At 45.0% G+C, this 16319-nt stretch overlaps 1 protein-coding gene across 1 annotated transcript in view; it reads left to right on the forward strand.

Moving 5' to 3' along the window:
* EXTL3 (exostosin like glycosyltransferase 3) overlaps positions 1-15833 on the forward strand; it is a 37757-nt gene extending 21924 nt beyond the window's left edge. Inside the window, exons 4-5 of the mRNA XM_024251578.3 lie at positions 5117-5245; positions 12682-15833. Coding sequence (XP_024107346.2) covers positions 5117-5245; positions 12682-12891 — 339 coding nt within the window. The 3' untranslated portion in view covers positions 12892-15833. The remainder of the gene's footprint in view (positions 1-5116; positions 5246-12681) is intronic.
* The last annotated feature ends 486 nt before the right edge of the window (positions 15834-16319 follow it).

A 16319-nucleotide genomic window follows, 5' to 3' on the forward strand; every position in this document is an offset into this window, starting at 1 on the left:
TACCATGCCCGTCCTAGGCCCCACAATGAGCCTCTGTGTGGCTCTGCCAGTTCTTTGTGATGCTTTAGTGCTTATTACTTTGACTGTGCCTCCTAATCTGATTTTCACTGAATATCTGAAGCTTAGGACCCTGCAGTCTTTCCTCCTCTACTGTTCTGTATTCTGTTTTTTGCTCCTGGCCCATCTTCCCTCTCTACCTCTTCCATCCTGTAAAGTGGCCCCTGACCACATGTGGCCGCTGAGCACCTGGTGCATGACTGGTCAGAATGGAGACATGCTGTTAACTGTAAAGTGCATAACAGCTTTCGAAAACTTGTAACAAAGGGTGTCAGATAGCTCAGTAATTGTTTATGTTGATTGCATCTTGAAATGCAGTCAGTGTGGATTACTGGGTTAAATACAATTATTGATTTTTACTGTCTCTTTTTACTTTTTAACGATGTGGCTTCTAGAAAGTTTACAGTGCCGTATGTGGTTTGCCTTCTGTGTCCGTGAGTGCTGCTCTCTACCTCCCTCCTGAGGTCTTCCTGGGCCCTGAGGAGTCCCTGTTCTAAGATTACCCTGGCATTACCCCTACTGCCCACCACACAGAGCACCTCTTCTGTGCCCTGAGTCTTCTCTGAGGACAGTGCTCCCATTAGCCTTTTCCTGTAGACCTTGAGGCACTAATTTCCCCACATGTGTGCTTTGGCACAGGGCAGGTGTAGGGAACATTTTCATTGCTTACCAATGACATGTCCCTCCCAGCTGTCACATAAAGTCTCATTTGCAGCTCCTGTCGTCTGTCTTGCTGCCATCAACCAGCCTTTTCATCGTGCCCTGACAGTCACCAAAGACGGTGGCACCTGCCTCCTTCTCTTTGTCTGCATCCATGCCCTCCATGGTTCTGGCGCCTTCACTGTCCTCACGGAAGACCCTGCCACCACACTCTCTGCATGGATGGTGAACTGTCCCGGGGTCTAGCCTCTGTTGCTCTTTTTATTTTCCCTAGGCATTCTCTCTCACACACAAGGTTTTGAGGCTTTTCTTAGCATCTGCAGGCTGGTGATTTCCTCATCTGTATTCCAGCCTTGGCCTTTCTTGCTGAGGTCTGCGTTTGTGTATTTCATTGTTTCCAGCATATCTCCCATTTGTCCCTCAGACACTTCAGGTAAACTTTTCCCAGAAAAGCTCACCATCTCTCCCTAGCTCCGTGAAGTCTTTTCTCCCTTACATATCTCCCATCTGAGATGGTGGCATCTTGCCAGTCACCTCAAATAGAACAATAAAATTCATTTTTATAGGAACCTTTTTAATTTTTTAAGACAGGGTCTCACTGTCGCCCAGGTTGGAGTGTAATGGTGGGGTCTCAGCTCATTTTAGCCTCCACCTCTTGGGCCCAGGTGACCCTCCTGCCTCTGTCTCCTGGGACTACAGGCATGCATCACCACACCTGGCTAATTTTTTTTGGTATTTTTTGTAGAGATGCAGTTTTGCCATGTTGCTCAGGCTGGTCTCGAACTCCTGGACTCAAGCGATCTGTCCGCCTTCGCCTCCCAGAGTGTTGGGATTACAGATGTGAGGCACCGTGCCTGACATATAGGGACATTTTGAACCAGCCTAAGCAGTCATTAAACTTTCAGCTGTTCTTTTTCTTTTAAAAACTTAATGTGTGAAGTTGATACACTCATCCCATTCTTGCATTTCACCTCAGGACTTCCTTTCCTTCGGTGGGCCTTGTTTGGGTAGGGGATTGCAAGTAGAGTCAGAGGATTAGGGTGTCAGCAGCTGGCCAAGATTTTCACACTTGCTTAGCTAAGAAGGAGCCACTGATCTTAGCAGTGTCTACTCATACCTTGAGGATGTACTTATCTTCTGAATTGTCTTCCCAGATTCAGATTGTTCTTTAAAACCATGAATGGTCAGGTACCTCTACTTTCAAGAAATCATTTACTTAATGAAATTTAGTATTTTTCCTGTGTGAAAATCTATAAAGATTACAGACTAGCAACGCTCAAGCCTCAGTTAGCTTACAGAGAGATTTTTGGGCCCTCTAGTGTTGTCCTATGCACTGACAACTTCTAAAAATCACAAGATTTCACAAAAAGACCTGAGCTGCAATACAAATGAAGATCAGGTCCTCTGAGGCCCTGGCTGGGGCTTCATGGTGGCTGCTCCTGTAGTTGGGGCCCATGATGGGGCCTTCATGCGCTCACCTGCCTGTGGTTCCTCGTTTTTCTTACACCTATTTCTTTTTTTTATTTTTTTGAGACTGAGTTTTGCTGTGTGGCCCAGGCTGGAGTGCAGTGGCACCAGCTCAGCTCCCTGCAACCTCCACCTCCTAGGTTTAGGCAATTCTCCTGCCTCAGCCTCCCGAGTAGCTGGGATTACAGGAGCATGCCACCACACCTGGCTAATTTTTGTATTTTTAGTAGAGATGGGGTTTCACCATGTTGGTCAGGCTGGTCTTGAATTCCTGACCTCATGATCTGCCCGCTTTGGCCTCCCAAAGTGTTGGGATTACAGGCGTGAGCCACAGCACCCGGCCTACACCCATTTCTTTAAAATGTCACTCATTTGTCTTACTTGCTTGGTCCAGGAAAGCAGTTAGATTGGTCCTCTCTAATCAACAGCTGTCAAGTTTTTTTCTTTTTTTTTTAAATCATAAGTGCCTGTCAATAACACTTTTTAGACCTGTACCTAATATATGTATATTTACTTATAAATTTTATGCATGTGTATATTACTGATAGATATTTTTTAAAGGCTGAAATAATGATGAAACAAAATTTTAAAATAATGTGATCACTAAATTATTAAATTTTAGTGAAAGCAGTAGGATTGAATATATTTTTTTATTTTTGAAAATCTTGATTGGATACTGTGTGTTATAGCAAGTCAGGTCTGTTTCTAAATTAAACTTTTTTTTTTTTCTTTTCTTTTTGAGATGGAGTCTTCTTGCTTCTTTGTCCAGGCTGGAGTGCAGTAGTGCAATCTTGGCTCACTGCAGTCTGTGTCTCCTGGGTTCAAGCAGTTCTGCCTCAGCCTCCCCAGTAGCTGGGATTACAGGCATGTGCCACCATGCCCGGCTAATTTTTGTATTTTTAGTAGAGACGGGGTTTCACCCTGTTGGCCAGGCTGGTCTCGAACTCCTGACCTCAAGTGATCCACCCGCCTCGGCCTCCCAAAGTGCTGGGATTATAGGCGTGAGCCACCACACCTGGACAACATAAATCATTTTTGACAGCAAAACCACATACTGATGGAAATACCTCTGAACAGTTATTCTCATAATGCTTTCATCAGTTTTTTTAAATTATTATTAAAAGGCAGTTCTTATTGTTAAAATGTCATTTCTTTCAAGACATGTGTTATGTTAGTATATTCTCATCAGTATACTAAGGACAGTCACTGGCCATTTAAAGGGTCAATAAATTTGAATTACCTTTTTTAAAAAGTGTATTATTTTTTATTTTATTTATTCTTACTCTTTTTTTTAGACGAAATCTCACTCTGTCACCCAGGCTGGATTGCAGTGGCACAGCCATGGCTCAGTGCAGCCTAGAACTCCCAGGCTCAAGTGATCTTCTCACTTCAGCCTCCTGAGTAGCAGGCGGTACAGGCACATGCCACTACATCTGGCTAATTTTTTAATTTTTTGTAGTTACGGGGTCTTCTCCCTATGTTGCCCAGGCTGGCCTTGAACTCCTGGGCTCAAGCATTTCACCCACCTTCGCCTCCCAAACAAAGTGTTGGGATTACAGGCATAAGCCACCATGCCCAGCCTGGATCACCTTTTTGTTTAAAAAAAAAAAAAAAAAAAAAAAAAGTACAATTCATGTTTTTAAGTTCACCAACTCTTAAGTACTTTGCTATAAGATAATTAGCACATTTATTCTGTGTTACAAAAAAATTTTATCATTATTTCACTCAACAGATTATATTGTAGGTAATGAAATATGTTAATCAGTTAATCAGTTTAACTGGGCACCTCACCTATTCATTTGTTCATTACAGCAAATTGCAACATATAGCAGTTAACATGTGCCTTGTCTTGTAGTAGTTGCTAATTTCTATGGTATAAATACTCTTACCTTGGCTGATTTGAAGTTATCAACATGAGTCACTGAACACGGATTTGGGAAGAGATACACAGTTGTACACCATTACATAGTAATTTCAACATCAACAGTAGATATAGGTAACCTCAAGTTAATAGTAAAATACAAATTAGGAAGTAATGAGTTTAAGGTATTTATTGCATGGATTTTTAATATAATTTTAATTTATTTAATTTGAAGTTTATGTAATTACATCTTTAATAATGGCTATGTTTAACAACAAGCTAACAACATTCTGAAAATGTAGAAATCGGCATTCATGAGCAGGTGTGAGTGGCTCCAACATGCCCGTCTGTGGGCCTTGTAGGACAGTCTGAGAACTTTGCCTTTTACTCTGAGTGAGATGGGAAGTGTTGGAGGCTTTGGAGCGAAGGGGTGACATGTTCAGTTGGTTTGAGTGTTAGTTAACACAGTCACCTGCTGTGCTGGGACTAGCACATGGGGAAGAGAATATGGCAGCAGGGAGAATATTTAGGAGCTGATGTGGAGAATCCAGGCAAGAGACGAAGGTGGTTGGCAGCAGGGAGTAGCCAGGGCCGATGGCAAGTACTGACCAGACTCAAGAATCTGTACAGGAGGCAGCGAGGGATCATGTGTTTCATGGTTCTGTGATTTATTGAGGTCTGAGAAAATAACCAGGCTTTTTTCCCTCAATTATCTTTTTTTTTTTTTTTTTTTTGCCATTGTTAGAGATGAAATAGTGTTCAACTGAACCAGCATCTGACCTAGTTTGACAAATCTTTGTATTGATTTCAAAATCACTGTGTACCAGGGAGATGATATGACGTTCTTTTACTAAAGTGGGTGATGATGGCAGTTTGAATGGGATAATTCCTCACTGCAGAAGATCCACACAACAGGATGTCTCGAATCCCCTGCCCCAGTCCCTAAGTGCCAGTAATACCTCCTGGTTACTGCCACACCCAAACAGCCCCTCCATCCATGCATATTTTGGCTGAAAGCCAACAACCTGTGTCTTCTAACAGAGCATATGGTTCTTTTTCTTCCCCTGACAGTATTATGCCTACCTGTATTCTTATGTGATGCCCCAGGCCATCCGGGACATGGTGGATGAATACATCAACTGTGAGGACATCGCCATGAACTTCCTTGTCTCCCACATCACTCGGAAGCCCCCCATCAAGGTGAGGTCCCACCACTGGTGGGGCTGTGGATGCGTGCATGTTTACTTCACTTGTTTTGCAGTAGTGCAGCATGTAACTGCACTGTACCTCAGAGTCCTCATTTGTACAATAGGGATGATACTACCTACCTCATCAAAGGATTGTCTGTGGGCTTAAATGAGTTGTTACTACAGGGGCCCTTCATTCTTAAGGGCAATGGATAGAAATCAGAAGGTTGGGAACTTGGGTGGGAAAGATGTTGCATCATTATTTTTATTAATGTCTTACTGGAATAAAGCATTTTCTTCAATTATGAAACAGCCTATAATTCATAAGAGTATTTGTAGTAACTGATTTGTCACCAGTAGAAATCACTGATATCTTCATATCACAATACCTTTGTTGCAATATCTGCAAAAAGTATTGTTTGTATTTGTTACTGCTTTGAATTCACGGCAGTTATTCCCTTTCCCCTAGGTGTTGTTATTTAATACATTAAGAAAAGAGCATGTATGTCACTGTGTTTTACTGTAACTTGTTTCCTTTGTCATCCTATGTATTATAGTTTATATATCTAAAAACATTACTTTGAGGAGTCCACAGTCTTGACCAGATTGCCAAGCCAGAGGCACACGCAATGTCCATCAAACAAAAAACTGAAGAATTTCTGAGTTAATATATGTAAAGCTCTAAGAATAGTGCCTGGCACATAAGTACTATATAAATTATTTGCTCACAACCAAAAATAACCTCAGAATTCTAGAAATTCTGAGGGTATTGTTCTGTTTTTTTCTTGGAGGTATTAAAACATACACTCAGTGCACAGAAAGCCTGGTTCCACCCCCTTCCTGTCATCTTTGTGGGCTCTGTCAGCAAGTTAGAGCATGCTGGTAAGGGTTAGGATAGCTCAGTCCTTACAGAAGCAGATGTTATTGGAACCAATAATACTATAGAATCTGTCACTTCAAATGAATATTTGTAACTGTGCTTCATCTGTGTTTGTCTGTTTCATATTATGTCTGTTTCATAATTGAAGAAAATGCTAAATTCCAGTAAGAGATTTATACCTGATATCCTTAGAAGGGTCAACAAACTAATGAGGTCTTATTTTCATTATTATCAAAAAGGCATATTATTTAATTTTATGAAATAAGTTTACCTTCATGGATAACATTGCCATGAGTAAATAGTTATGTTCGACTGGGTGCGGTGGCTCATGCCTCTAATCCCAGCACTTTTGGAGGCTGAGGCGGGCGGATCACTTGAGGTCAGGAGTTTGTGACCAGCCTGGCCAACATGGTGAAACCCCGACTCCACTAAAAAATATACAAATTAGGCTGGGCGCAGTGGCTTATGCCTATAATCCCGGCACTTTGGGAGGCTGAGGCAGGTGGATCACAAGGTCAGGAGCTGGAGACCATCCTGGCTAACACGGTGAAACCTTGTCTCTACTAAAAATACAAAAAATTAGCCAGGCGTGGTGGCACGTGCCTGTAGTCTCAGCTACTCAGGAGGCCAAGGCAGGAGAATCACTTGAACCCGGAGGTAGAGGTTGCAGTGAGCCAAGATCGCGCCACTGCACTCCTGCCTGGGTGACAGAGTGAGACTCCATCTCAAAAAAAAAAAAAAAAAATACACACACACACACACACACACTAGCTGGGCGTGGTGGCATGTGCCTGTAATCCCAGCTACTCAGAAGGCTGAGGCAGGAGAATCACTTGAATCCAGGAGGCAGAGATTGCAGTGAGCTGAGATCATGCCACTGCACTCCAGCCTGGGCGACTGAGTGAGACTCCGTCTCAAAAAGAAAATAATAATAATAATAATAATTGTGTTCTAGACTAAGTACCCACCAGCATGTACTAATAACGATAATGAAATCATATCTTTAGAAGCCGGTTGTAGTGGCACATGCCTAGTAGTCTCAGCTACTCAGGAGGCTGAGGCAGGAGGATTGCTTGAATCCAGGAGTTCAAGGCTGAATGTGCCATGGGCGTGTCTGTGAATAGCCACTGCAGTCCAGCCTGGGCATTGTAGTGAGAAAGAAGTCGTAGCTTGACTGCTAAGCAGAGTGGCCACCAGAGGACGCTGGTTCCATGCAGCAAAGCATAACAAAGAAATGCATTTGGAGGCCAACTGTGGCCCCTGGGTAGAACGTCACTCCTGATTGTCCCAGGGTTTCTTCTGTTGCCGAGACTTCTGCGAAAGCCTCACAAGAGAAGAATAATTAGCAACATAATGTATCAATTTTTTTTAACTGTGAAAAATAATAGTCACAAGTATTTATATAAAAATAGTATGTTTTCCAGGTACAGTGGTAGGTCTCAAACAGTGAAAAGACTTTGTAGACTTTGAGGTAGGGAGGAAAAGGTTTTAGAAAGCAACTAATGATGGGAGCAATTTTTATTCCTTATATATCCTTTCTTATGTAGCCAGGGACTGGACTTGAGTCAAGATGTATGCATCAATTTATGCCTCTCTAGTAGACCAGAAGACATGGTCCATGAAAATTTAAAGTATCTGAGTGATTAGGTACCTAATAATAGCATCAGTTACCTGAGCAGGCACAGACATGGGGAATTCTTCATCTTTGTTAAAGTGTGTTTGTCTACTGCATTATTAGGCCAGGGTTCCATTAGTTAAGCCATCTCTTCAGTGCAGGTAGAAGTAATGTGGACATGGTGCACATGATTCTTACCAAGTGAAAACTTCAAAACTGAGTATTCTCTGTGAATTTTCTTCATCTTTCTGGAATATATGAAGAATTCAAGATTGGGATGACTTTTCAAATTCAAAGGCTGAAATTAAGAGTGTTTTCAAACTCTTAGTAATTCCTTCAACTTATGAATCTAATTCTTCATAATAACCAGTTTGAATTAAATATTTTATTTACCTAATTTTAATGGTATCAGGTCTATGTACTATTTTATGTTCAAAAATAGTAATTTTTTTTGTTGTGCTTTAAATACCTCAAATTTTTACTGTCAAACTATTCCTTGTTTGAGTTAGGGAGATTTGACTGCTTTGTATGATTGGCGGTGTTCTTCCAGTAATGTTAATATCTTAATATTGACTAATGAATGGGGAGTTAATGTCATATTATTATTTTTGAGTAATGTACTACTTTTGCAAGGAGAACACAGAATGTAAATAGGCTTCATTCAGGATAAGAGATTAAAAAATCACCCGTAAAGTTTTGAGAAAACAGATGGCTTAGGTGGTAAGGAAGCCGAAATGCAAGTGAACGTCTTGGTTCTCTGGGGTAATGTAGGTTCTTGGCATCTATCAAGGATTTTCCTCATTGTTACTAAGCATAAAACGAATATTTCTCTTAGATTGAGTTACCTGGAATCTTCCATGTAAACTGTGATCCACAATATTGGTTAAATAAGTAAATATCCAGACTTCAGTTTATATTATAGTTGCTTCATTCTTTTTAAATTTTTTGCATGTTTTATTATGTAACACAGTTATATATTTACAAATATATTGGGGATGCAGTCTTAAATGGTTTTTTGTTTTTTTTTTTTTTGAGATGGAGTCTCGCTCTTTTGCCAGGCTGGAGTGCAGTGGCGCAATCTCGGCTCACTGCAACCTCTGCCTCCCAGGTTCAAGCGATTTTCCTGCCTCAGCCTTCTGAGTAGCTGGGACTATAGGCGTGTGCCACCACTCCCAGCTAATTTTTGTATTTTTAGTAGAGACGGTGTTTCACCATGTTGGCCAGGCTGGTCTTGATCTCTTGACCTCGTGATCCGCCAGCCTCGGCCTCCCAAAGTGCTGGGATTACAGGTGTGAACCACCACACCTGGCTTAAATGTTTTTTTTTTTTTTTTTTTTACTGATGGATTACATGATTAAAAACATTTGGAAACCACTGCTTCCGTGAAAACAACAGTTATAAAGTCACTTTTTGTGTCACATGGAGTAATGTGCAGGTTAAAGGACATTTCTCCTGGGGTTGGATTCTGGTGTCTGGGATGACGAGAAAGGTTTTTAGATCCAGTGAGAGCCCCATGGAATACTGGACATAGATGTTGTTTGAGAACATCCTTCCCCAGATTCCTGGCCCGTACATCCTGTTCCGGTGGGAACCGTGGAAGAGCAATAACTCAGTGTTGACGTGACCCCGACGGGTTCTAAGAGAGCAGCAGTGAGTGAGGGGAGAAGTGAGGAGACAGGTGGGACCCTGGAGGGGGACCTGTGGAGGTCATGACTGTCCAGAGACTCGGTTCTGAGGGGAGCCACCCTTCGAGCACTGGCCTGTGTCTCCTCCCAGTTTAAACTCTGGGACCTGGGCTCTGACGGCACATACTGGCTGTACACAATGATTACTCTTCCCCTATTAAGTTTTGGGATGTGTCTTTCAATTAAAAAATTTCCCCTTAATTTATAATAGAAATTTAAAAATTATTCGGGAAAAGATAGACATGCAGAAAGAAATCAAAAGTACTAAAACTTTTGGCTTATTTCTTTTGGCTCTCTGGTATCCTGTTTATCGTGGTGACTTATTTATTTATACATACATATATATACACACACATATGTGGTAAAAATACATATATATGTACTTTTTCTTTTTTTTTTTTTTTTTTTTTGAGATGGAGTCTTGCTCTGCTCTGTCACCCAGGCTGCAGTGCAGTAGCATGATCTCAGCTCACTGCAACCTCTGCCTCCCAGGTTCAAATGATTTTCCTGCTTTAGCCTCCACAGTAGCTGGGATTACAGGCATGTGCCACCATGCCCAGCTAATTTTTTTGTATTTTTAGTAGAAACGGGGTCTTGCCATGTTGGCCAGGCTGGTCTCAAACTGAGCTCAAGTGATCCCCCCACCTTGGCCTCCCAAAGTGCTGGGATTACAGGTGGGAACCACCACATCTGGCCTTATTTTTATATTTTAAATTTATATACTTGATTTGCAGTCTGCTTTTTAAAAACTTGACAGTAGGCTGGGCGCTGTGGCTTACGCCTGTAATCCCAACACTTGGGGAGGCTGAGGCGGACAGATCACAAGGTCAGGAGATCGAGACCATCCTGGCTAACACAGCGAAACCAATCTCTACTAAAAATACAAAAAATTAGCTGGGTGTGGTGGCAGGCGCCTGTAGTCCCAGCTACTTGGGAGGCTGAGGCAGGAGAATGGCGTAAACCTGGGAGGCGGAGTTCGTAGTGAGCCGAGATCACCGCACTGTACTCCAGCCTGGGCGACAGAGTGAGACTCTGTCTCAAAAAAAAAAAAAAAAAAAAAACTTGACAGTAAATTTTTGGGTTTTGTAATATAGTGGATTAGGTAGTTTGAAAACCTGATCACTATAAGTAACAAACTTATTTTTTCAGTGTATAGTTGAGCTAATAAAAAGGTAAGAGAATTGCCAGAAAGGAAGCAGGTGGGAGGACTAAAACTTAGGGTGGCAAGCGTGGTGGCATCACTGAGGCCACCATGGGGAGCTGCTCTCACCTTAGCTGTCTAGAGGCTTGGATTTTATCACTCATGTCAAGGAGTGTAGAGCCTGTTAAGGGTGGAGAATTAGAATGGAAATCTCCTACCTGTTGCCCTGGGGAGATGGCACGCACCTTGTTTATTTTAACCTTGGCTCTGACAGGTTGTCGGGGAAGTGTAGGTTGAGAATATTAAATAGTCTTTTGAGCCTCCACGGGCTTAGGGAGTCATTCTGTATGAAATCTAGACCCAGGGTCACATGAGGTGGCTCAAGTCTGTAATCCCAGCACGTTGAGAGGCTGAGGCAGGAGGATTTCTTGAGGCCAGGTGTTCCACACCAGCCTGGGCAATATAGGGAGTCCCCAGGGAAAAAACAAAAAAGAAAACTAGACCCAGTCATTGATACCCTTGGACTGTTTGACAAAATAAAACCAAAAATCTGTTATAAGGAGAAATTACTCTCAGCAGAGGAAGTTCCCACTGAAGAAAAAGAGAAATTTCTTCACCTCAGGCCACATAGGACACACACAGGTAAAGCCTCATTGAAGATGGAGCTTGAAATGTAAAGTCAGCAGCCAGCCACCAAGGAAACAGCTGATCACGAGCAAGAGTGAACACATATAACAAACAGGTTATAGTTCTCCAAGGATTTCACATAATAAAGCCATTAGATAGACTATAAAACAAGTAGGCTTAAAATTAGTAACCTGAAAACATAAAAAAGCAACAAATCACTCCAAAAAGAACAAACAGATTGGAAAGACCTAAATGGAACTATTGAAAATGAGAATCATAGTTATTAAATCTCAGTGAAATGGGATAAAAAGATCAGACTTAGGTGAAAAGAAAAGGAAGTAGAAGATAAATTTAAAGACACTTCCCCATCTTTCTTTGTGTGGCATCCTCCCCTCCCTGCTCCCCTCCATGCTCCCTTCCGTGGAGCCAGTGTTTCCAAAGGCCCCCAGCCCGCTTTGCAGGTGTCGCTTCTCCAGCCCATTTAAAACCCAAGTTCATGGCTATCTTGCAGGATTTGCTTTTTCATTGTTTGGCCTCTGAGGATTTCATTCATTCATTCATTATGCATGCATGCATGCATGTGTGTATGTGAGTGAGTGACAGGGTCTCACTGTCACCCAGGCTGGAGTGCGGTGGTACCATCATAGCTCACTGCAGCCTCGAACTCCTGGGCTCAAGCAGCCTCCCATCTCAGCCTCCCAAGTAGCTGGGACTACACCAAATAGCTGGCCTGCTGCCACACCCTGCTAATATTTTTATCTCTTGTGGAGATGAGGTTTTGCTTTGTTGCCCAGGCTGGTTTTGAACTCCTGGGCTCAAGCGATCTTCCTGCCTTGGCCTCCCAAAGTGCTGGGATTAATCATCAGGTAATTTCATTTCTTATTACAGGCTCAGCCCTGTATTTAAAGAGATGGTTTCTGTATTTCTTCTTGCATGTTCAGGTGTTCTGAGGGGTTTTTATGCCATTCGGCCTGCCACATTGTAATGAAGCTGTCCCTCTTCATACTTGCTAGACATTTTCTAATTAATAATAATATGACTAGACTATAGTATGGCCACTTTCCCACGGCTTTAAATGTAGTTAAGCATCTTTTTTATGGACAGTATTCAAGAATGATTTGACTAGCCCCTCTCTGGGTAGTCTTCAATATTTTGATTCAAAACATTGATGAAACAAACAACTCGGTACCTACCTATGGCTCTGCAACCAAGTACATACTAGGAGTAGACTTACTGAGACAGCTGACACTAAACACGTTAAGGCTTTTGGCATCTGAGAAGTGTAGGCCATCTCAGCAGAATACCTGACGATGTTCTGGAGACACCTGGTAGGCAGGAGGCCTGGGGCCGGGCTCTGGCTCCTGCCATGCTCTGCAGGGATGTTGCCCCTGACGGAATCAGCGTCTTCACCATGGACATGGGGGTGTGGGATCGGCTCAGCTGCAAGGGTTCTGTTGGTATTAGCTGGGATTCCCACTCTGTGTCTCTCTCCCGTTTCCAGGTGACCTCACGGTGGACATTCCGATGCCCAGGATGCCCTCAGGCCCTGTCGCACGATGACTCCCACTTCCATGAGCGGCACAAGTGCATCAACTTCTTCGTGAAGGTGTATGGCTACATGCCCCTCCTGTACACGCAGTTCAGGGTGGACTCTGTGCTCTTCAAGACGCGCCTGCCCCATGACAAGACCAAGTGCTTCAAGTTCATCTAGGGGCAGCGCAAGGTCTGGGGAAGAGGATGAGCAGAGGGAGGAAGATGGCTCCCAAGGTTCTTAGGCATTGCAGGACCTTGGGCACATCTGCTGGGTGGGTGGCCCAGACCCTCTGCTGGGAGGGGCAGCAGGAAGAGTGGAAGGAAACCGCTGCCTTTATCTTGAAGTCGGCCACACTGGGCCTGGAGCCCTGGGCGGAGGCCCCGGGGTTCCCCACACAGGGCACTGACTGATAGCTTACACTGAGGACTGTGGCGACTCTGCAGAGTCACTCACACCGTTCATATGCCCAGGACAGCTGGTTCGTGGTTTTTAAATTCAATAACAACTATTATGATTATTTAAAAAGAGAAAGTTTCAGATTTGCCATTCAAGGCTTATTTATATATATGTGTGTGTATATAAATATATGCACACACACTTGCATACATATATATTTTTGGCTGGGGGAGTGTGTTTTGCCTCTCTAAGGGAGGGACCGCGCAGGCTCCTTTGTTCTGTATTCTGGCGGAGATGGGTCCTGGCCTTGTGTCACTGGCTTATCCTTAAAGATCATCTCCCATCCTCCCCAGCGCCATCTGTGTGCAGAAACCAGAAAGGGATGAACTTGGCCCTCTTACGGGCCTGGATGAGATCTCTTCCTTACCCTTTCTGTTGCCAGTCAGCAACCTGTAACTCACATTCTCTTTCCAGTGAATCCCTGGGAGCGCCTGACCCTGGTGGGCTGCTCAGCTTCCTGCTGCTGGGGCCAGTGATTTTTGAGGATTTATCTTAAGCCAGGCTTGCCTCAGTACTTATTCCTGCTCTCCCATTTCTCTCTTGTTTGAGAGAGAATGAGGAAGCAAAGAATGAGAAAGAATAGGGCCTGAAGACGCCACTCCCAGATGGCTCTTTCTGTCCTGCTCTTCTGTTGAAACACACGTGCTATGGGCTTCAGGCTTTTCTGAAGTGCTCTTTCTTGGATTGGATAGGAAATCAGTAGGGTGCACATCTGCTGTGGTCTGAAGTGGTTTATAGGTCAGCCTCCTCTCCCTGGTATAGAGCAAGCCAGTGTCCTTCGAGGACCCCACCCGGCTGGCCGGGAAGTTTTACAGCAAGGCGCCTGCCTTGGGATAATTCCTTGGTGAAATTCACCTTCCCCCCGCCTCTGTCTGGAGCCCCATCCTGTGTTATCTGTGGTTTTTGGACCCCTAATGTCAGCTTGGCTGTAGGACCCCCTGAGGTTTGGTATGTGCTAGAACAATGGGAGGCCATGATTTGCTGTGTAAGCTCACATCCAGCCTTGGAGTCTAACAGGCATTCACACCCCGAGTTACCACTTTCCACTCCCCGCTTAGGATTCTGTTCCCTGGGCTGAAACTGAAATAAGCTCATTTTTTGGGTCATGGTGGCCGTAGGGGAACCTAGGAGGGTGTGAGTGGCATTTGTCAGGGATTTAGCCTGTTTCTTGAACCCTACTTTCTCGAAGTGGAGTTGACTCTGGAAGTTTTCTAGCAACTGAACAAAAGCTCAGGTCTGTCCTGGTCATGCACATGCCTTAAGCCAGTTCCGTCTTCCCTAGACCTTGGCATCCTGTGCTTCTATTTCTCGGAATACGTTCTCCTCTGACCTGCCTGTACCACGTGGGTCCTCTTCAAGTACTGTTTTGAAGCTGGGCTCTTTTGTTTCGCTCCCACCCACCTGTAGGGCTAGCTCGGCTTAAGGGAACTCTCCCCATTGGCAAACCGGACCCGGCCACCGCCAGGACTGTGTTTCCAAAGGTTCCCCCTGGCATCAGCCTGTAGCTCCCCTGCTGAGGCAGTGTGGTTATGTTCCCAGCAGTGGGGGGTCGGACGCCCTTCCTCAGAACTTTCTAGTTGCCCTCTACCTGACTCCTGACTTGTATTCCTTTTAGCAGTAGCCTTCTTCCCTCGGGGAGCCAAAGAGTGTGATGTGTGGCGCTATATTGTAGCTGCTATTTTCTCTGGTTTCTTTTAATGTGAGGAACTCATATACTGACTTCAGCGGGACTCGGTGAGCCAGGGCCATCTGTGTGCTGGGACCCCCTTTAGCGGGACTCGGTGAGCCAGGGCCATCTGTGTGCTGGGACCCCCTTTAGCGGGACTCGGTGAGCCGGGGCCATCTGTGTGGTGGGACCCCCTTTAGCGGGACTCGGTGAGCCGGGGCTGTGTGGTGGGACCCCCTTTAGTGGGACTTAGTGAGCAAAGGTCGTCTGTGTGGTGGGGCTAGGGCCTGTCCCTTTAGTGGAGCCAGGTTGTCGGGCCCCGAATGTCACTGGTGGATCTAAGAAGGGCTGAGTGGTCTGACACCAAAACGTGCTACAGGGAGGGCTGTGGTGCCAGTGCTTCCAACAAGGACAGCCCTCCTTGACCCTGAAAGGAACACTGGCTTGAAGGACTGCACACAGGCTCTGAGGGGCACGCCCTCCTCAGCGAGAGGCAGCAAGGTGGCCGCAGTGTCACTGGTCAGGTGCTTCTCACCATGGGAAAGTTGCCGACCTGTGACTTGCTTGAGATGGGAAAGCAGCACCACAGACCCCGGGTCTCCTTGGCTGTCTGTGGGCCGCCCCTGGCCACCTTGTCCTGGCTCGCAGGGTGCAGGACTGCCTCGTTCTCTGGGTGGCCGGCTTGCTGCTCTGGTTTGGGCCGTCCTACTGTAATGCCATCCCAGGGCTCCGCAGGCCACTGTGAGCTCTGGCTCCCTGGGTAGTGCTCCTCCATGTGGACTGTGCCTCAGGCCAGGGCTCACCAGCTGGGGTCCTGTCCAGAAGGATGGGATCTTTCTGAGAGCTGCGCCGGACAGAGTGGGGAGCTCCTAGTTCGGAGGGGGAAGCTTTGATATCCATGCCACATCCATCCACCCTACCCCTTTTCGTCATGAGCACAATGGTCTTACATTGGATTTTTGTAAAAAAATAAAAATAAATGGAGACTTTAACTCAAGCAGCTTGGAGGTCTTTTGTGGTTTTCCTTGGCAGGTATGGAAGAGTGACCTGAGAGGAGGCACCTGCTTGATTGCTTGATTCCAGGTAGCCACCTGTGTATGCCAGCTGGGCCTGCTCGCAGAAGATGATGGGAGGCAGCGTGACCAGGCCCTGGTGTGGGCTGTGGACCAGAGATGGGTGAACAGACTCACACTCACACGGGCAGCCTTGTCTGTGCCCGGTTCCAGGGCAAGTCATTTTGACTAAACAGGAACTTAGGGGCTGTTGAGGTGCTTTAAGCAGGATGTGGAAGGGCATGTGGCCCATATATGCAAAGTTAATTTTTTCATGGGAATTTAAAAGAGTGTGTGTGTGTGTGTGTGTGTGTGTGTGTGGAGTGGTTGTGGGGAGCTGTGTGTGCCTGCGATCCCAGGACAGGCGAGGCCTCACTGTGAATGGCTCAATTCGGTCCATAGGTCATGCCCCTGACCTATAGGTCACTAAG

This window comes from Pongo abelii, chromosome 7, assembly GCF_028885655.2.
Source record: "Pongo abelii isolate AG06213 chromosome 7, NHGRI_mPonAbe1-v2.0_pri, whole genome shotgun sequence".
Taxonomy (NCBI): domain Eukaryota; kingdom Metazoa; phylum Chordata; class Mammalia; order Primates; family Hominidae; genus Pongo; species Pongo abelii.